At 40.9% G+C, this 22856-nt stretch overlaps 1 protein-coding gene across 2 annotated transcripts in view; it reads left to right on the forward strand.

Moving 5' to 3' along the window:
- The window catches only part of DCAF5 (DDB1 and CUL4 associated factor 5), a 98807-nt gene that overhangs the window by 66042 nt on the left and 9909 nt on the right, over nucleotides 1–22856 (forward strand). For both annotated transcript variants that reach the window (XM_082832620.1, XM_082832621.1), the window contains exons 7-8: nucleotides 8202–8268; nucleotides 22524–22651. In XM_082832620.1, the coding sequence (XP_082688746.1) occupies nucleotides 8202–8268; nucleotides 22524–22651 (195 nt within the window). The remainder of the gene's footprint in view (nucleotides 1–8201; nucleotides 8269–22523; nucleotides 22652–22856) is intronic.

The following is a 22856-nucleotide window of genomic DNA, read 5'->3' on the forward strand; positions in this document are numbered from 1 at the left end:
ACCATAGCAATGAGCAACCAGATGAGGAAACTGAACCCACTTCTTTTTCCACTGTGCCCTGAGCCAAATCACCTAGCCCCTGTGGATAGCACTTTCTTCATCTTTGAACATGAGTCTCTTTCCCTTCTTTCTCATGTTATTACTAGTGTTTTGAAGACTGGTAAATTGATTTTTAATGATTACAAAGTATTTAGTAATGTATTCATTAGGCATGAGGTTGTGTATATGTTGGACTTACACTTTTTGGATATTTGCAGTGTCATTTTTAAGTCAGAAATTTACTTTTAGAATGGAAATGCATTTCTTTTATTTATTTATTTTATTTTACTTTTGGCTGTGTTAGGTCTTCGTTTCTGTGCAAGGGCTTTCTCTAGTTGTGGCAAGCGGGGGCCACAATTCATCGCGGTGTGCGGGCCTCTCATTATTGCGGCATCTCTTGTTGCGGAGCACAGGCTCCAGACGCGCAGGCTCAGTAGTTGTGGCTCACGGGCCTAGTTGCTCCGCGGCATGTGGGATCTTCCCAGACCAGGGCTCGAACCCGCGTCCCCTGCATTAGCAAGCAGATTCTCAACCACTGCGCTACCAGGGAAGCCCAGAAATTTTCTTTAGAAAACTGTAGGCCTTTATTTTTCTGGGGGAATAAGCAGATGGGACCAAAAGGTAGGAAGTAATGCTGACCTAAACTTAAAGCAAAGCACTTTTGTTAATCTTTGGAAATAAATGAACTCTCAGAATTGCTCACTGGTTGCTATTAGACAGTGCTCTTATGAGTCCTAATTAAAATAGATCTGGCTTAGTGTCCTCTCTTTCTGAGATCAGGCAGTTTGAAGCTGCCTCATAAAAGGGGATTGCTTACGTCTCTGTCATTAACTCATAGCTGGGTTGGCAATGGCTTCCTGCTCAAGGATGTAGATGACAACAGGGAAATTCAGGATGCTTGGGCTTGCATAACAGATCTCTGGGAAGCTCCTAAATTTAAAAAAATTTTTTGAGAGATTGGTTCAATATGGCAGAGCAGAAAGACGTGCTCTCACTCCCTCTTGTGAGAACAGCAGAATCACAACTAACTGCTGAACAGTCATCGACAGGAAGACACTGAAACTCACCAAAAAGGATACCCCACATCCAAGGACAAAGGAGAAACCACAATGAGACGGTAGGAGGGGCACAATCACAATAAAATCAAATCCCATAACTTATGGGTGGGTGACTCACAAACTGGAAAACACTTATACCACACAGGTCCACCCACTGGAGTGAAGGTTCTGAGCCCCACGTCAGGCTTCCCAACCTGGGGATCCGGCAACAGGAGGAGGAACTCCTAGAGAATCAGACTTTGAAGGCTAGCGGGATTTCATTGCAGGACTTCGACAGGACTCGGGGAAACAGACACGCCACTCTTGGAGGGCACACACAAAGTAGTGTGCGCATCGGGATCCAGGGGAAGGAGCAGTGACCCCATAGGAGACTGAACCAGACCTACCTGCTAGTGTTGGAGGGTCTCCTGCAGAGGCAGTGTGTGGCTGTGTCTCACCGTGAGGACAGGGACACTGGCAGCAGAAATTCTGGGAAGTACTCCTTGGTGTGAGCCCTCCCAGAGTCTGCCATTAGCCCCACCAAACAGCCTGGGTAGGCTCCAGAGTTGGGTCGCCTCAGGCCAAACAACCAACAGGGAGGGAATCCAGACCCACCCATAAGCAGACAAGCAAATTAAAATTTTACTGAGCTCTGCCAACCAGAGCAACAGCCAGTTCTACCCACCACCAGTCCCTCCCATCAGGAAACCTGCACAAGCCTCTTAAATAGCCTCATCCACCACAGGGCAGAGAGCAGAAGCAAGAAGAACTACAATCCTGCAGCCTGTGGAACAAAAACCACAATCACAGAAAGATAGAAAAGATGAAAAGGCAGAGGACTAGGTACCAGATGAAGGAACAAGATAAAACCCCAGAGAAACAACTAAATGAAGTGGAGATAGGCAACCCTCCAGAAAAAGAATTCAGAATAATGACAGTGACGATGACCCAGGACCTCAGAAAACGAATGGAGGCAAAGATTGAGAAGATGCAAGAAATGTTTAACAAAGACCTAGAAGAATTAAAGAACAAACACCTAGAAGAATTAAAGAACAAACAAACAGAGATGAACAATACAATAACTGAAATGAAAACAACACTAGAAGGAATCAATAGCAGAATAACTGAGGCAGAAGACCAGATAAGTGACCTGGAAGACAGAATGGTGGAATTCACTGCTGCGAAACAGAATAAAGAAAAAAGAATGAAAAGAAATGAAGACAGCCTAAGAGACCTGTGGGACAACATTAAACGCAACAACATTCGCATTATAGGGGTCCCAGAAAGAAAAGAGAGAGAGAAAGGACCCGAGAAAATATTTGAAGAGATTATAGTCGAAAACTTCCCTAATATAGGAAAGGAAATAGCCACCTAAGTCCAGGAAGTGCAGAGAGTCCCAGGCAAGGTAAACCCAAGGAGAAACATGCCGAGACACATAGTAATCAAATTGGCAAAAATTAAAGACAAAGAAAAATTATTGAAAGCAACAAGGGGGCTTCCCTGGTGGCGCAGTGGTTGAGAATCTGCCTGCCGAGTTCGTGCCCCGGTCTGGGAAGATCCCACATGCCGCAGAGCGGCTAGGCCCGTGAGCCATGGCCGCTGGGCCTGTGCATCCGGAGCCTGTGCTCCGCAACAGGAGAGGCCACAACAGTGAGAGGCCCACGTACCGCAAAAACAAAACAAAACAAAAAAAGCAACAAGGGAAAAACAACAAATAACGTACAAGGGAACTCTCATAAGGTTAACAGCTGATTTCTCAGCAGAAACTCTACAAGCCAGAAGGGAGTGGCGTGACATATTTAAAATGGTGAAAGGGAAGAACCTACAACCAAGATTACTCTACCCGGCCAAGATCTCATTCAGATTCGACAGAGAAATCAAAAGCTTCACAGACAAGCAAAAGCTAAGAGAATCCAGCACCACCAAAGCAGCTCTGCAACAAATGCTAGAGGAACTTCTCTAAGTGGGAAACACAAGAGAAGAAAAGGACCTAAAATACAAACCCATAACAATTAAGAAAACGGTAATAGGAACATAATATTGATAATTACCTTAAACGTAAATGGATTAAATGCTCCAACCAAAAGACACAGGCTCGCTGAATGGATACAAAAACAAGATCCATCTATATGCTGTACACAAGAGACCTGCCTCAGACCTAGGAACACATACAGACTGAAAGTGAGGAGATGGAAAAAGATATTCCATGCAAATGGAAGTCAAAAGAAAGCTGGAGTAGCAATACTCATATCAGGTAAAACAGACTTTAAAATAAAGACTTCCTTGTTAGAAGAGACAAGGAAGGACACTACATAATGATCAAGGGATCAATCCAAGAAGAAGATATAACAATTATAAATCTATATGCACCCAACATAGGAGCACCTCAATACATAAGGCAACTGCTAACAGCTTTAAAAGAGGAAATCAACAATAACAATAATAGTGGGGGACTTTAACACCTTACTTAAACCAATGGACAGATCGTGCAAACAGAAAATTAATAAGGAAACACAAGCGTTAAATGACACAGTAGACGAGATAGATTTAATTGATATTTGTAGGACATTCCATCCATAAACAGCAGATTACACTTCTTCTCAAGCACACACGGAACATTCTCCAGGATAGATCACATCTTGGGTCACAAATCAAGCCTCAGTAAATTTAACAAAATTGAAATCATATCAAGCATCTGTTCTGACCACAATGCTATGAGATTAGAAATCAGTTACAGGGAAAAATAACGTAAAAAACACAAACACATGGAGGCTAAACAACACGTTACTGAATAACCAAGAGATCACTGAAGAAATGAAAGAGGAAATAAAAAAATACCTAGAGACAAATGACAATGAAAACAAGACGATCCAAAACCTATGGGATGCAGCAAAAGCAGTTCTAAGAGGGAAGTTTATAGCAATACAATCCTACCTCAAGAAACAAGAAAAGTCTCAAACAATCTAACCTTACACCTAAAGGAACTAGAGAAAGAAGAACAAACAAAACCCAAAGTTAGCAGAAGGAAAGAAATCATAAAGGTCAGAGCAGAAATAAATGAAATAAAAACAAAGAAAACTGTAGCAAAGATCAATAAAACTAAAAGCTGTTTCTCTGAGAAGATAAACAAAATTGATAAACCATTAGCCAGACTCATCAAGAAAAAGAGGGAGAGAACTCAAATCAATAAAATTAGAAATGAAAAAGGAGGGGTTACAACAGACACCGCAGAAATACAAAGCATCCTAAGAGACTACTACAAGCCACTCTATGCCAATAAAATGGACAACCTGGACGAAATGGACAAATTCTTGGAATGCTATATCCTTCCAAGACTGAACCAGGAAGAAGTAGAAAATATGAACAGACCAATCACAAGTAGTGAAATTGAAACTGTGATTAAAAACCTTCCAACAAACAAAAGTCCAGGACCAGATGGCTTCACAGGTGAATTCTGTCAAACATTTAGAGAAGAGCTAACACCCATCCTTCTCAAACTCTTCCAAAACATTGCAGAGGAAGGAACACTCCCAAACTCATTCTATGAGGCCACCATCACCCTGATACCAAAACCAGACAAAGTTACTACAAAAAAAGACAATTACAGACCAATATCACTGATGAATATAGATGCAAAAATCCTCAACAAAATACTAGAAAACAGAATCCAACAACACATTAAAAGGATCATATACCATGATCAAGTGGGATTTATCCCAGGGATACAAGGATTCTTCAGTATAAGCAAATCAGTCGATGTGATACACCATATTAACAAATTGAAGAAGAAAAACTATATGATCATCTCAATAGATGCAGAAAAAGTGTTTGACAAAGTTCAACACCCATTTGTGATAAAAACTCTCCAGAATGTGGGCATAGAGGGAACCTACCTCGACATAATAAAAGCCATATATGACAAACCTACAGCAAACATCATTCTCAATGGTGAAAAACTGAAAGCATTTCCTCTAAGATCAGGAACAAGACAAGGATGTCCACTCTCGCCACTATTATTCAACATAGTTTTGGAAGTCCTAGCCACGGCAATCAGAGAAGAAAAAGAAATAAAAGGAATACAAATTGGAAAAGAAGAAGTAAACCTGTCACTGTTGGCAGATGACATGATACTATACATAGAGAATCCTAGAGATGCCACCGTAAAACTACTAGAGCTAATCAATGAATTTGGTAAAGTAGCAGGATACAAAATTAATGCACAGAAATCTCTTGCATTCCTATACATGAACGGTGAAGAATCTGAAAGAGAAATTAAGGAAACACTCCCCTTGACCACTGCAGTTAAAGGAATAAAATACCTAGGAATAACTCTACCTAGCGAGACAAAAGACCTGCATGAAGAAAACTATAAGACACTGTTGAAAGAAATAAAAGATGATACAAACAGATGGGGAGATATACCATGTTCCTGGATTGGAAGAATCAATATTGTGAAAATGACTATACTATCCATAACAATCTACAGATTCAATGCAATCCCTGTCAAATTACCAATGGCATTTTTTACAGAACTAGAACAAAAAATCTTAAAATTTGTATGGAGACACAATAGACCCCGAATGGGCAAAGCAGTCTTGAGGGAAAACAACGGAGCTGGAGGAATCAGACTCCCTGACTTCGGACTATACTACAAAGCTACTATAATCAAGACAATATGGTACTGGCACAAAAACAGAAATACAGATCAATGGAACAGGATAGAAAGCACAGAGATAAACCCACGCACCTGTGGTCAACTAATCTATCACAGAGGAGGCAAGGATATACAATGGAGAAAAGACAGTCTCTTCAATAAGTGGTGCTGGGAAAACTGGACAGCTACATGTAAAAGAATGAAATTAGAACACTCCCTAACACCGTACACAAAAATAAACTCAAAATGGATTAGAGACCTAAATGTAAGACTGGACACTATAAAACTCTTAGAGGAAAACATAGGATGAACACTCTTTGACATAAATCACAGCCAGATCTTTTTTTTGATCCACCTCCTAGAGTAATGGAAATAAAAATAAACAAATGGGACATAATGAAATTTAAAAGCTTTTGCACAGCGAAGGAGACTACAAACAAGACGAAAAGACAACCCTCAAAATGGGAGAAAATATTTGCAAAAGAATCAGTGGAGAAAAGGTTAATCTCCAAAATATATAGACAGCTCATGCAGCTCAACATTAAAAAAACAGACAACCCAATCGAAAAATGGGCAGAAGACAGACCTAAATAGACACTTCTCCAAAGAAGACATACAGATGGCCAAGAAGCACGTGAAAAGCTGCTCAACATCACTAATCATTAGAGAAATGCAAATCAAAACTACAATGAGATATCACCTCCCACCAGTTTGAATGGGCATCATCAGAAATGCTACAAACAACAAATGCTGGAGAGGGTGTGGAGAAAAGGGAGCTGTCTTCCACTGTTGGTGGGAATGTAAATTGTTACAGCAGCTATGGAGAACAGTATGGAGGGTCCTTAAAAAACTAAAAATAGAATTACCATATGACCGAGCAATCCCACTACTGGGCATATTCCCAGAGAAACTGATAATTCAAAAAGACACATGCACCCTGGTGTTCATTGCAGCACTATTTACAGTAGCCAGGTCATGGAAGCAACCTAAATGCCCCTCGACAGAGGAATGGATAAAGAAGTTGTGGTATATATATACAGTGGAATATTACTCAGCCATAAAAAGGAAGGAGATTGGGTCATTTGTAGAGACGTGGATGGATCTAGGGACTGTCATACAGAGTGAAGTAAGGTAGAAAGAGAAAAACCAATATCATATATTAACACGTATATGTGGAACCTAGAAAAATGATACAGTTGAATGGTTTGCAGGGCAGAAATTGAGACACAGATGTATAGAACAAACGTATGGACACCAAGGGGGGAAAGTGGCGGGCTGGGGGGAGGGGCGTGGTGTGATGAATTGGGAGACTGGGAGTGACATATATACGCTAATATGTATAAAATGGGTAATAAGAACCTGCTGTATAAAAAAATAAAATAAAATTCAAAAAAATTTTTTTTGAAAAATTGTGGTAAAATATACATAACATGGAACTTACCACTAAAACCATTTTAAAATGTACAGCTTCGTGGCATTAAGTACATTCACATTGTTGTGTAACTATCACAACTGTCCATCTCCAGAACTTTTTCATCTTCCCAAAGTGAAACTCTGTACTCGTTGAAGAGTAGCTGCCCATTTCTCCCTTACCCCAGTCCTTGGCAACTACCATTCTGCTTTCTGTCTCTATGAATTTGACTACTCTTGGTTCCTCATGTAAGTTGAATCATACAATGTTTGTCTTGTTGTATATGGCTTATTTCACTTAGCATAATGTCTTCAAGTTTTACCCATGTTGTAGCATGTGTCTGAATTTCCTTTTTAAGGCTAAATAGTATTCCATTGTATGGATATATACCACATTTTGTTTATGTGTTCATCCATTGGTGGACATTTAGTTTGTTTGACTGTTGTGAGCCTTCTGCTCTGAACATTGGTGTACAGATATCTCTAGTCCCTGCTTTCAATTCTTTGACATATACCTAGGAGTAGAATTTCTGGGTTATATGGTAGTTCTATGTTTAACTTTTTGCAGAATCTCTATACTGTGTTCCACAGTGTGTGCACCATTATATAGTCCCACTAACAATGCGCAGTGGGTACCAACTTCTCCACCTCCTCACCAACACTTGTTTTCTGTTTGTTTGCTTTTGGTAATCGCCATCCTAATGGGTGTGACGTGGTACCTCATTGTGGTTTTCATTTTCATTGCCATAATGATCAGTGATGTTAAACATCTTTTCACATTATTGGCCATTTGTATATTTTCTTTGGAGAAATGTCTGTTCAAGTCCTTTGCCCATTTTTGCCCGTTTTTAAATCAGGTTGGTTGGTTGTTGCCAAGTTTTAGCCAATTAGCCTTTTGATTTGCAGATACTTTTAAGAGAGTGTTTGCTCTGTGGTGCCCTATGAATATATGTTCATTTATCTTGTTTATTTTTAAAAACCTTTTTCTGTATAGATAGATAGGTAGATAGATTATCAATCAATACATAAGTAATAAATAGATTTTTTTTTTGTCCCAACAGTATATCCTTTCAGGCTCTGATGACTTCAACCTGTACATGTGGAGAATTCCTGCAGATCCAGAAGCAGGTGAGTGTATCCCGAGTGTGAACCTGCTACTAATGTTGGCTCTATTGACCTCCTGCGTGCTGTGCCCTGAAAGGGCAGATCTTTAGCAGTAGAGGAAGATATTTCTCTTTTAATACAAAAAATTTTTTGGAAAGTGACCAAAGTAAATTTTAAAATAAAAATTAGGAGCCAAATTTAGCTATAACCTTCATGCATACCCTTATCTGACATAATCATGCTCAGATTTTTTTCCTCCTAAGAACTTTTCTTTAGACTTCATAGATCTCCTTTATGTCCATTTCCCTCTCTCCTGTTTCACACTTGGAGTATTATTACCTTGCTTTTTACATGCTTTTCCTTTATTATTCGTGTGCACATTCCTGCTTATGACTCTACAAACAGTTGGTAGGGCCTCTGCCTTTCTTTTAGCCTCCCTGGTGATGTTAGGTAAAGGGAAACTTTCTTTGTTGATGGAGTTTTGCTAACCCCAGACATGAGAGAAATTAGGAAGAAATATTTCTGCTTTTGCTCTAGATGTATTCTGAAAAAGAGCCTGCTACTTTCCATAAATTTGGATCTAGGCCATCTGAGCTTTCAGGCAGTGCGGACCATTCTTCATTCTTTTTTTTTTTGCGATACGTGGGCCTCTCACTGTTGTGGCCTCTCCCGTCGCGGAGCACAGGCTCCGGACGCACAGGCTCAGTGGCCATGGCTCACGGGCCCAGCCGCTCCGCGGCATGTGGGATCTTCCCGGACCGGGGCACAAACCTGTGTCCCCTGCATTGGCAGGCGGACTCTCAACCACTGCGCCACCAGGGAAGCCCTCTTCATTCTTGATAATAGTGTCCTCACGTGCTCAGATGAGTGTTACACTGGTTGCTTCCTACTGGTAGAAAAATGTCTATTTTTTGTTCTCAGGACAGCTCAGTACAGCCATCTGCTCCAGGTGATACATGGCATCAAACTGGAAAATGGCCATCAGGAAAGTAATAGAGGACTGTGCTGATTATATTACACAAGATGTGTCTAGTGCTCAGAGTTTAGGAAAGTTGTTGGCTTGCCTATTGCTGAATTAACAATATTGTTACCAAACATCTGCCTTTCAAAACTTGTCGAGGCTTACTTTTGGAAACTATCCTGTTGCTGTGGTCTGGTTACTAAACAAGTTACAAAAGACCTTTTTCCCCTTCTGGAATTTGGAAAGCATGAGTGAAGCATCTTACCTTTGAAGCACTACCAGATGGGACAGCAACAGTCTATCTGAACAAAAAGTGATGTTCCAGCACTAGAGATAGTTCTGTATTAAGTCTCCCACCCCCGTAAGTCCTAGATTGATTAGCTGAGAAATAATCTATGGGCTTAATTGTATCTTTTACCTGATCTTGAAAAGCTTTTCATTATTAAGTCAGTGTGGCTTTTAAAACAGAAAGTGGATCATCCCCTCCGCCAGGACTGTCCTCTGGAATCTTTTTCATGTTTGTATTGAGAGAAGGGGAAAGAATTAGCAGTAGTATTGTAGATTTTTTCACCTCCTGCTGATTTCTGTACTGACTTAGGGTACAGGCCACTGTTAGGCTGTCTTTATATGTAGATGGGTATGCAATCTCTGGGTTGGCAGGCACCCTCATAGCTGATTTAGGATTCCAGTATCAAAACTGGGAAATGAGTGCCTGGACCTTCCAAGGATTGTATAGGCACAGCTGGTTTAAAGGAATCCATTCCTAGATTCTCAAATTCCATGTGTATTGTCCTTTCCCACCTCCCCTTTTCCCTTTGTCCTTCCCCCACTTTACAGAAAAACAAACAAACAAGCAGACAAACAAAAAACACCAGAAAATTGGAAGTACTCCAGAAATTTCTGGCCACTTGAACCTTGGCATGGTGCATTGCCCTTAAGGTGTAAAAACCTCTAAGATGCCAAAAAAGCTGAAGTATCCTTTAATCATAGGGCTATAACCCAACCCTCCACCATCTTCTACCTTATCTTCTTATGCACTTACAATAAATTGCTCCTTTTTATAATAATTGGTTTTTATAAAACATTAAAAGTATATCTGTTTTGATCAATTGTGTTCCAGTAAGTATTGTAATGGTAAGTCAAATCCAATACAGAAATGTTAGCACTTAGAGCCTTACAGTCACAGTAAATAAAGAAAATTTTAAGTTTGTAATTATATTTTTATTGGTGAAACTATGATAGATTTTCATTAAAATATATTAGGTTGAAATTTGGGGGGAGGTAGGTAAAGTAGAAATAATATTTCAAGGAGGAAAAGGGAATGATATAAAATTTCTATTAAAAAATAAATTGTTAGACGTCATATTCCACATAGGATGCAGTAGGTAGCTCCTATTGCAATAAGTGCAAAAATCAAATTACAAAAGCCACATTTTTAAAGATGTCAGAGAGCTGTGGTTACAAAGTCTGTGAGGAGAACTGAAGTTCAGAAGAAGGAAGAGCCCTTCCTAACTGAGCAGAAGGTGCTGGCCATGTTCTTTCCTGAGGGCATCTATGCACAGGCTGTAGTTTGGGCTGCCATGGACAGACTCTACCAGGGTCAAAAGAAATCAGAGTTTTCGATGGCCACATGTGTTGATAGGATAGACTGGATTCTAGAGGAACCCCAAACACATGACCAGTCTTCCCTATAGGACATTTGCTGGGTGCTGGGGTTGCCCTGGGAGCTAGGGGGCTAGGCTGGAAAGCAGAATGAAATGCCCACAGTATACAGTGCTTAGGAGACAAAGTTCCCCTAGTGGGAAGGTCCTGCTCCACAGGGCATTTTGAACCTACTTGGGAAAGGATGATAAAGAGGTAAGATTAAAACCTCCAAAGAACAGAATGTTCAGAGCAGAGAACAGAGGTTTGACAGGCTCTCCATCAAAAGTCCAAAAGGACTACACTTGAGGATGGAGCTGGGCCAGAAAGGCCGAGTGTAATATCCTACAATCTCCTGGTACGTAAGTAGGACACGAACTTCCATTAGTGGAAGAGATCTGCAACAAGCACGCCACAGGTCTTGCCTTTGAGACATTTGAAACCAGAAGTAGATTTGGGACTTCCCTGGTGGTCCAGTGGTTGAGAATCTGCCTTCCAATGCAGGGGACGCGGGTTCAGTCCCTGGTCAGGGAACTAAGATCCCACTTGCCGTGGGGCAACTAAGCCCACACGCCACAATTAAAGAGCCACCGTGCCACAACTAGAGAGAAGCCCTCGCGCCACAACGAAAGATCCTGCATGCCGCAACGAAGATCGCACGTGCCACAGCTAAGAACAGATGCAGCCAAATAAATATTTTTAAAAAAAAGAAGAAGTAGACTTATTCAACCCAGTGCTGACCTGGTTCCTTCTGATTGGATTGAGGGTGATCAGCCCCCTCTTCTCTCAAGAGTGGAATGGGTAAATGCATATGGAGGAAACAGCTTTCATCTCTCTATTAGTTTGCTAGGGCTGCCATAACAAAATCCCACAGACTGTAAACATCAGAACCATATTTTCTCACAGTTCTGGAGGCTAGATGTTCAAGATCAAGGTTCTGAGAAGTTCGATTTCTCCTGAGGCCTCTCTCCTTTGGCTTGCAGATGACTGCCTCCTCATTGTGTTCTCACATGGCCTTTTCTCTGTGTACATACATCGCTGGTGTCCCTTCCTCTTCTTATGAGGACGTCAGTCTTATTGGATTAGAATCCTTTCCTTATGACTTTGTTTAACCTTAATTATCTCCTTAAAGCCCCTCTCTCCAAATAGTCACATTGGGAGTTGGGGCTTCAACATACGAATTTGCAAGAGACACAGTTCAGTCCATAGCAGTCTCCATGGTTCTTTATCCTCAATGTCCAGCATACAGTAAAAAAATTATGAGACATAAAAATGTGGTCAGTAATCAAAAGAAGCCAACCCACAATATAATCTAAATATTGAAGTCAAACAGTCAGGAACTTGAAATGTTGTAAATGTGATAAAGAAAATAGAAATGATGGATGGACAAAATGGATAAAAAGATGGAGAATTTCAACAGAGAATTGGAATCTACCTAGAAAAAAAAATCATGTAGAACTGAAAAATATGTCTAAAACTAAGAATTTTTTGGATTTAACCTTGAGAGGACAGGCTTGGTGAATAGAAGACAGGTCAATAAAAGACATTCAAAGTGAAGGACGATAAGAATGGAGAATGGAAAAAGCAAAGCAGAGAGTGTAAGAGACAAGTGGGACACAGGTGATCTAACATATGAAATTGGAATCCCAGAAGGATAAGAGAGAGAAAGTGAAGCAGAGCAATATATGAAGAGATAATGACTGAAAGTTTCCAGAACAAATGAAATATGCCAATTCTCAGATTCAAGAAACTCAGTAACCACAAGCAGAATAAATAAATACAACACACCTAGGCATATCATGTCAGACTATTGAAAATGAAAGATAATGAGAAAAAGCCCAAAAGCAGTCTGAGAAAATGGACAGATTACCTGTAAATAAGCAACAATAAGATTGATGGTCAAATTATGGAAGCCAGAATATAGTAGAATGATATCCCTAAAGTGCTTAAAGAATTAAAACCTGCCAACCTAGAATTCTAGGGAACCTAGAATCCAGGGAAAATATCTTTCAAAATTATAGGTAAAATAGAAGACATTTTAGAAAAAAGAAATTATAGAATTTTAATATAATCACTTAGCAGCCCTCAGTGAATTAATGCCTCTAAACATTGAGCATCTACAGCTGTTCACATCACAAAAAGAAAGGCAACTAGACATTAAGAGTCTCCTGATGAAGAAACGATGGTGCCTAAGGTCTTGCAAAATAAAATAACCCTGAATCTAATCAGACCTCAGGATCCAGCTTTCAATTTGCAGGTAGCACAGAGGACAGAGGAGTGTTCTGTACTACGTTGTGAGGATATAGGTCAAATGATCTGTGTTCTTCAACAAGTATTTACATTTTGATGAGAAAAGGAAGGATGGACAGGAGAAAATCTATTGTATAAGAAACCCAAAAGATATATTAAAACAAAAAACAGGCAAAACTAAAGTATTTAGAAGGGAATTCCCTGGCAGTCCAGTGGTTAGGACTCCGAGTTTTCACTGCCGAAGGCCCAGGTTCGATCCCTGGTCGGGGAACTAAGATCCCACAAGCTGCACGGTGTGACCCAAGAATAAATAAATAAATAAAGTATTTAGGAATGCATACTTGGATGAATAAAATTATTTTAAAAAGCAGGGAAGCGATTAATGTACAAGTCAGGATAATGATTTCTTTAGGGGAGGGAAGGGGTTGTAATAGGAATGAAGCATATAGAGGCCTCTGAATGGCCAGGAAAAATTCCATTTCTTGAGACCTGGGTGTTGGTTATACAGGTGTTCACCTTAAAAAACTTCATTAAGCTATACTTTTTTTTTTTTTTTTTGCGGTACGCGGGCCTCTCACTGCCGCGGCCTCTCCCGCCGCGGAGCACAGGCTCCAGACGTGCAGGCCCAGCGGCCATGGCCCACGGGCCCAGCCGCTCCGCGGCATGCGGGACCCTCCCGGACTGGGGCACAAACCTGCATCCCCCGCATCGTCAGGCGGACTCCCAACCACTGCACCACCAGGGAAGCCCCTAAGCTATACTTTTTATGCTGTTTTCTGTATCCTTTTTATACTCCTTGATGAAAAAAGAAAAAGAAAAAAATTAGTGAATAAACATTGGACAAAGAATAAATCACAAAAGAAATAAAATCTTCTTAAATGAATAAAAATGAAAACATGATATCCCAGCAGAAGCACTCACATGCTGCATGTATTTAGTCCAGATCAGTGGTCTGTAGAATTTTCTGTTCACATACATATCCCCACAATAATTTTTTTTTGAGTTATAACTTACATATATTAAAGTACACTTTTATTTAGGAATAACTTAAACCCTCTGCTAGGTTGCCCCCCATGATAGGGTGCTTGTTGCCCCAGGGCAACTCCAGTGATTAGAAAGTTCTTATATGTAGGCTCTCTATTTTTAAATGTTGGCAATTCATAGTTTTTAAAAACATTTAGAAAGGTTCAGCAAGCCAAACATAACATAAAAGGGCTAAATGTGGCCTTGAGTTCTAGCTTTGAATGCTTAGATAACGAAAAATCTGTCAGGAAATTCCTCCTCTAATCTACTGCCATTTTGACTTAAACAAATCTGGAAAAGGCTGAGCTCGCTCTCTCTGTTCATGCCAGTTGAAAGTAAGATACTGAGGCAGGCTACGGGAGGAAGCTGGCTTGTTGTTATATGCCTTAATGGCATAATCAGATGACACGCAATCTGCATTTATTGAATGCCTGCTGTGTGCTTCTCAGTGTGAGCCACAAGCAGGAGCATCTTTTTCTTCTCCATTCTCCTGTTCAGAAAGACTGACAGTCACTGGAGACATTTTTTTGCTACACAAACTCTAAAGAGATGAAGTTTATTTATTATATAAACAACACAGAATTAGCCAGTTGGCTAAGTAATTCACATAGGGCTTCCTCAATCATTTCAAGATGTAAGAACTAATACCCACTGTAAAACTTCCTACCTGGAGGATTAGGCTCAATTTTTTTAGTTGATGTCAAATAATTGCTCATTTCTCAAAACCTCTTTAAAAATCAGAGGAAGGAACTGGGGATTTTGCTGTAGCAAAGAAAAAACCCATCAGAATATATTTTACACCTACGAAGTACGTAGGAAGAGCATCTGTTTCTATGTGATAATTCTGAAGATAAAATAAACAGGCTGGCCGTTATCTATAGAGCCAGTATGGTGTATGGGAAGGAGCGTTAGGCTTAAGATCATACCTGGATTCAAGTCTGCAGTACTTCCAGTAACCAAATGATTGAGTGATTCTAGGCAGGTTATATAACAGCAGTTGTCTGAGTCTCAGTTTCTTCTGTAAAATTGCTACCTCCACCCCCCGCCCTACCACCTCATATCGTGGATGACTTAACAGCCTTGGAGGCTTTCTGAAAACTAGGTGCTTTCAAATGTAAGACATTGTTACTGCTGTGTGTAAGATCAATGCCCATAGATCCATAATTTCCAGAGCATTGCTGCCTAGTAACCTAGGTAATAGACGTAATGGGTTTACATTTGGTAGATGTTGGTGTCTCTGGAAAATATTCATACGGCCTTCTCCTTCCCTTTTCCCTAATTCTTGTTGGAAAGGACTTTAGGGTTTTCACTGATAGAATTGCTTCCCCTGAGATATGCCTCTACACTAAGACCTTACTATTTATGGAAAGAAGCATAATGTAATAGAGTTGGTAGGCCTGGGTTTAAATTCCTGATGCATTCGTCTCTTAGTTGGAGGCTTTGGAAAAATTGTTTAATCTTGCCAAACTTTCTTAATCTGTAGAATAAGAATATTAACAATGCAAACAATAACAACAGTAGTAATAATATTTGCTTTCTTAGGGATATTGTGAGGGTGCTCAGTAGCTACTAAATGTTGCTATTCCTCATTTTAAAAGCTTTCTCCCTTTTAACTTTCCTCTGAAAAACTCCTTAGAGACCAAGCCATGGTGCTCATCTGGTGCCCTCCTGAATGGTCAGTTGAGTTTTTCTTGCATGAAGGCTGCTCTTGACTCATCAGTAGTTTAAGAGGGGGGAAGTTATACGACAGTTTTTTCCCTGAATAGAGGGGAAAACATGCAGCTTCACTGCCAGGTCACTGCAGCCATCCCCCACTGACAGTAGGCTGTTGAAGTCGGCTGGAAACAGCTGTAAATGTATTTCCATGGGCCTGCATACGTGTGCCTACTCTGTCTCTCCTCCTTTTTCTAGACATGCATTTACTCTCAGTGAGTTAGGCCTGGGCATCTGCTTTTTCCTCCCATGTAATAGGAAGAACAGCTGTTTTTAATTGGCCACAAGTAGTTGGTTGCAAACACATGTGAAGTACAGATGAAAGAAGAACTTAGTGTAATTGACTTTTTTTGTACAATTAAGCATTGCTGTCTGTGGAGCTCTTTGAGCTTTACTGACAGCACTGGCTGTCCCATCTGGCTTTTCTTAACTCTTAAGTGGTTACAGGATCCCCAGGAGGCAGCCACTGCTCTCTCTGTATTGTCAGTACCCTGATTGTATTTCTCTTTATGGTTTGAAACTTGGAGCCCTGGGAGTGTTCACTAGGGCCTTTTGGAATTACTAAGAGGTTGTTTGGACAACTCTTTTAGATATGTGAGGAAAAGGAAGAGTCCCTTGCCCCTCATGGCTCCTCATTAACTCTACCAGTGGAGTCAGGAATGAAATAGATTAATTGCCTGGACAGGTACTTACCAAACCTCCTTTTGGTAGATAACAGCTTTAGCCTTCTGCTTCAAGCCTTGTTCCAGAGGAAATAATGAGATTTACTTTAATTTGTTCATTTACTGAGTATCCTTAGATAAAACATTATGCAAATCCTATGGGTGATTGAAAAATGAATACTTTCTTGCCTTCCAAGAACTTCCAGTCTAAGAGGGATGAGAAAAGGGTATGTGTGTATGTGCACACTAAATTTAAAAATGGATTCCAAAGCCTATAAAGAAAGATAATTAAGGAGGGCTTGAAGAGATTTGGGGGATCAGTGAAGTTTTAATGAAATTAGCATTTCAGAGGACTGTGAAGGATAAGTAGGATCTTAGCTACTTTATTTCTCTGCTCTTAACTATAGTCAAAACACAATAAAAGAAACACACAAAATTGACAGCAGGAAGATGGAGAAAGACACTTGGGTAATCTGCATGTTGGATGATGAAGCCCACTAATGGAGATTGGGTTCTTTCCTGCATGCTTATATTCCACAGTCTAATACGCTCACACCTTTTCATTCATTCATCAGATACTTGTTGAAAATTTACCATGTACTAGGTAGAGACTGTTCTAGAGGCTTAGGATACAGCAGAACAAAAGAGCCCTGCCATCATGGAGCTTACATTCTAGCAGGGGAAACAGACAATTAACAATAGATACAGTAAATTATATAGTATGTTTAAAAGGTTAGAAGTGCTTTGGAGAAAGAAAAAATAGAGCAGAATAAGGGGGATAGGAAGTGGTATGGGAACAGAGTCAGGGAAATGTAATTTTAGATAGGATATTCAGTATAGTCCTCACTGAGAAGGTCACACTTGAACAAAACCTCAAATTGGTGAGAGAGCCTTGCAGAAATCTGGGATAAGTGCATTTCAGGTAGAACCAGTATGAAGGTTTTGAAGTGAGAATGTGCCTGAGGGGAGAATAGTAGGGCTTAGTCATAGAGATAAATGGGGTATAGGGGTGTCCAATCATGTAGGCTTTTATTGTGAGTGATGTGGGGAGCCATTAGAGAATTTTGAGCAGAGGATTGACATGATCTGACTTATTTTAACAGCATCACTCTGACTACTGAGTTGAGGGTACATAGTGGGAGTGGGGCTGCCAAGGGTAGAAATGAGGAGAACTAGTAGGATTCTCTCACACAGGTGAGCTGTGGTGATGGCTTGAACCAAGGTAATAGGGGTTGAAGTCTAGATATATTTTGAAAGTAAAGCCAAAAAGGGGGGAGGGGATACTTCCCTGGTGGTCCAGTGGCTAAGACTCCACACTCCCAATGCAAGGGGCCCGGGTTCGATCACTGGTCGGGGAACTAGATGCCACATGCATGCCGCAACTAAGAAGCCCGCATGCCGCAGCGAAGTTCCCACATGCCGCAGCTAAAACCTGTGACAGCCTAAATAAATAATTTTTTTTTTTTAAAGTAAAGCTATCAGGATTTCCTAATAGATTAGACTGGGGGAGAAAGGGAGAGCAGGTAGAGTTTAATATCTCTCTTAAACAACCAGGTAGAGTGGTTGAATAAACACTTTGGATATTAGAGGTATGGAGGTCTGGAGTTCAAGAAAGACCTGGACTAGAGAGAAAAATTTTTTTGATGTCATATAGGTAGTATCTAAAGCCACAGACTGGATGAGAACACCAGTGACTGAGATCAGCAGTGAGTGAAGTATAGGTAGTTTAAGAGAAGAGGACCAAAAACTGAGCCCTAAGGCATTCTCATGTTAAGAAGGCAGGGAGGGGACTTCCCTGGTGGTCCAGTGGTTGAGACTCTGCACTTCCACTGCAGGGGACATGGGTTCGATCCCTGGTCGGGGAACTAAGATCCTGCATGCTGCGCTGAGTAGCCCCCCCAAAAAAAGCCAGGGAGAAGAGCGAAAAAGGGAAATCAACAAGGAGTCACCAGTGAGGTAGCAGGAAAACCAAAAGAGGGTGATCCTAGGAGGGCAGTGAAAAAAGTGTGCCAAAGGGGAGGCAATTCTGTTGAATCTTGCTAATAAGTCAAATAAGACGAGTTAGGATGGGAACTGAATTAACCATTGGATTCTTTGGTGAATATCACCAAGCCCAAGCCTTATTGCTTAGGGAAGGACTAGGTAATTACAGAGATTTGAAGTCCATTGCATCATGGCAATAACCATTGTTACCTGATTTTTTGACTTCTTTTCCTGCAAAGTAGTACCACTCCTTTATGTCCTTGCTTCCCATCTTGCCCTATCAGTGTGTTCTGCAGGCTTTTGTTTGCTACTCGAGTCTAGAGCTACCAGATGAAGTTTTCCCATGCTTCCAGCATTTCCTATACCAATAGCTGTCTTTTTTTTTTTTTTTTTTTTTTTTTGCGGTACGCGGGCCTCTCACTGTTGAGCCCTCTCCCGTTGCGGAGCAACAGGCTCTGGACACGCAGGCTCAGCGGCCATGGCTCACGGGCGCAGCCACTCTGTGGCATGTGGGATCTTCCCGGACCGGGGCACAAACCCGTGTCCCCTGCATCAGCAGGCGGACTCTCAACCACTGCGCCACCAGGGAAGCCCGGTTATATAGTTCTTGGCAAAAATATTCCCCACCTAACTTTTTCCAACTCGATTTTCCTGTTGATGAGCAGGCTCTGGTTAGATAATGGAGGAGAGGAGGCCCCAAGGTTGTACTGGTATTGGCATCTTGACATTAGCCATTTCAGACTGAAGAAATTTATCTGGTGTATACAAATCTCCAGAACTGATAAAACATCTATTCTCTAAAAATCATTGTATGTAAACTGTACAGTAGCAGCTGTATTCAATTACTTGAAACCTGGAAACCAGGAGAGGGACTATAGAGAACCTCTCTGAAGCCCATTCATTGCTATGATTCTCTGTACGCAGCCTGCGTTACCTTATACAGATGGCAGCAATACTTCCTGTACCTGTTTTCACCTTCTGTCTCTTGGCTCTATTGACTTCCTCTTCATTTTCAGATTTTCTGGGTACACATTTGGGTAGGAAGAAGGAGAAATAATTTCTTATTAAAATTGTTGCCAAGGGACTTCCCTGGTGGCGCAGTGGTTAAGAATCCGCCTGCCAGTGCAGGGGACACAGGTTTGAGCCCTGGTCTGGGAAGATCCCACATGCCGCAGAGTAGCTAAGCCCATGTGCCACAACTACTGACCCTGCACTCTAGAGCCCGCGCACCACAACTACTGAGCCTGCGTGCCTAGAGCCTTGTTGCTCCGCAACAAGAGAAGCCACCACAATGAGAAGCCCACGCACCGCAATGAAGAGTAGCCCCCACTCGCCACAACTAGAGGAAGCCCGCGTGCGACAACAAATACCCAACACAACCAAAAATAAATTTATTTTTTTAAAAAATTGCTGCCAAGAAGAGAAACCAGATGAAGTCACAGTGCTTGAAAGAGCATTAGAAACAGTTTTTCCATGGTTTGAATTTTCAAGCATTGATACCCTTCAGTTATTCCTTAGATCTGAAAGTTATCGTAATTGTATTCTAAGTCATCTTTGACAGAAAGATTGGTTTAGTTGATAAACTTTAGTTCTCTGGTAGCTGATTCTTTAAGACATGAGACCTTCTAACTGTCCTCCTTTGATGGTATTTATTCTAGAATTGCCCTCTCTTGAAACACTATCCATTTAACAATGGATACCTGCTTTGGTTTTACTAAGTTCCTGCTTTAGTTCAGGCATTGCACCCCAGGTTCTGGGTATGCAAGAGATCCAGTTCTACTCTCATAGACTATTCAGTGTTGGCAATGTGATGAAATGTCCTGTGCTGATACTGTAGAGCTTGCAATCACAATACCATTGGATAGAATCTTCTTCTTCCCCTCTTTTAAATTTAGGACTTAAAAAGAAAATCAACTTGTACAATGACTGCCAGAAGGATTTAGAAATCAGTTATGACCTTTTGACTCCACCCCTATTCAAACCTTTTCATCTCTTAAATGCCACTGTTACAGAGGGAACGATATTAGGCATTACAACCAAACAGACTCTGGTTCAAATACTGGCTCTGCCATTTACTAGCTACTTGGAAGAAGTCACTGAAATTCTCTGAGTCACTTAAATTCTTTTTCTTAGAGGCAGAAGGATTAAACAAGAGATTGGTACTAGGTTCAACCGTAAGTTTCTTTGCTAGTGAGCACCCCAGCGTGGGTATGAATAGGAGTAGGATGTTGGAAACGTAGAATTCAGAAGAGCTCCATGAGCAGGACTGCTACTTGTTGAATCAACCATATATAGAAAAGAAACTCACCCAAAGGAACTCCTTGGGGTGGTGAGATCACTGTATTGAGACAACTGTTTTAGATTCCCATGGATCCCTTTTCCTTAATTCTCTCAAGGTTCTTTGTACTTTGACTAGGCTCAGGTTACCTTCCCCTCCTCCCACTCCACCCTAGGAACCTAGTGCACTCAGGCTGCCTAGGGTTCCCATCAAGGCAGCCTACCTTTGGTGCTTAAACCTTTCCTAATCCTTTGTCTCCATAAAAACACACCTATGTCCTAGTTACTTTTCTTCTCCTTTATAGTTTATTAACAAACATGATGATGTTGGGCTGAAATATGAATGGCTCTAAATACATTATCCATCCTGAATAATTCAAATATTAATAATGTCAAACATGGGGGGAAATTTAGGCAAAGGATATTTTTGTCACTCACAAAGTAGAGTAAGCACCTGGTGCTAGCCAAGTTGGCACCACCAAGGAGCAAATCAGTACAGTCTGAAACCTCTTGCTGTCATAAAAAAAAGATATGTACATGTCAATAAAGAGGGATATCTTTCATGAGGCAGAAGAGGTGAAGGAGGAATTGTCAGGAGGCCAAAAGCAGAAGACACCTTCTGCAGAACCAGATTATTTCTGGAAAAGGGATGTTGTTCTGGCCATTTTCCCTCCAGATACTGAGATGAGAAACATTTGGAATAAATGTTTGAACAAGGTGGAGTTGGGACTGGGATGGAGGCGTGTGGAGCTGAGATAGTGCGTGATGGTACTTTGTGCCCTAGTGGTGCCATGCTCCTGGTAGGGTCTAAGAAGGCACTCATTGCTTAAATAAATGAGCACTCATTTGTTTGTGTCTGTATGCATCACATTTTGCCAGTTGGTGTGTACTGAGCTGTTGATGGCTGCTCAGAAGTGACCTTATTCAGAACTTGGGTGCATTTGTTCTGTGTGAGTGTGATGCCCTTACCAGTGAAGTTGAACCTTTGAGATTGTCCCGAGTTCATAAATGATGACATTTTCACCTATAAGTTCTAGGCCTCTGGTACTTTTCGCCATCATTGAAGAAGAAAGCCTACAGGATGGTCCTTAAGATACAGCTTTCCTATCAATGGCCTCCATACATGGTGTATTTAAGGCCCACACTCTCTAATTCTCAATACCTGGGCTCTGCTTATTATGAAAGTGACCCATATCTCCTTTCTTTATCCTTAGTTCTCCCTGCCATCAGAGTGAAGAAGGGATTTTCTCCATTATTTTCCCAGAGGTTTTTGTTTGTTTGCTTTGTTTGCTGTTTTCATTATAGAAAATGAGGGCAACTGGATCAGAGATTTTTTTGCGCGTTTAAGTAATTACATGCTTCTGGTTCTGCATGTCCCTGGCTCAGCTGCCACCTGTTCTCAAGCAGTTCGGTCTCATTTTGCTTATGACTGGCCTTTTTTAAGGTAACACTTGGATTCTATCTTGGGGATCAAAACCTTGAGAAATGTTTTAAGTGGCTGTGGCTTCATTGACAATGGAATTGCAGTGGGTGGGCGTGGGCAATGCTTAAAGACTAAATAAAGGCTCTTGGTAAGAGCACATATGCCGAGAGATATTTCATCTTCCTTCTTTCCATAGCAACTTTATCTGTAAGATTAAGCATTCTCCTGGTGGTATAGTTAATAAAATATCTCGGCTCTGGTTCAGAGCTGTTTGTTTGCCATTACTGGAACCTGTTTACTTCCATCTGTTTCGTCATTTGATTTTTGTTTCCTTCTGTCTTCCCAGGTGGCATTGGTAGGGTGGTCAACGGAGCCTTCATGGTGCTGAAAGGGCATCGGTCTATTGTGAACCAGGTCCGATTTAACCCCCACACCTACATGATCTGCTCTTCTGGTGTAGAAAAGATCATCAAGGTGAGGCACCTTACCCTCTTGTCCTTTTAGAGAAATGATTGCAATTCGTAAATGGAAAAAACTAAATGTATGTAGGACCTCATAGCTAAACATACCGAAGGTCTATCAGAATTCTCAATTATTTTGACATATTATAAAATACGGAAAAATTGATGTTAAAGAGGGTGGTTTTAAAACCCTCCTTTCAGGGCCATTTTTAAAAATA

Source organism: Leucopleurus acutus, assembly GCF_964270905.1.
Source record: "Leucopleurus acutus genome assembly, chromosome: 1".
Classification (NCBI taxonomy): domain Eukaryota; kingdom Metazoa; phylum Chordata; class Mammalia; order Artiodactyla; family Delphinidae; genus Leucopleurus; species Leucopleurus acutus.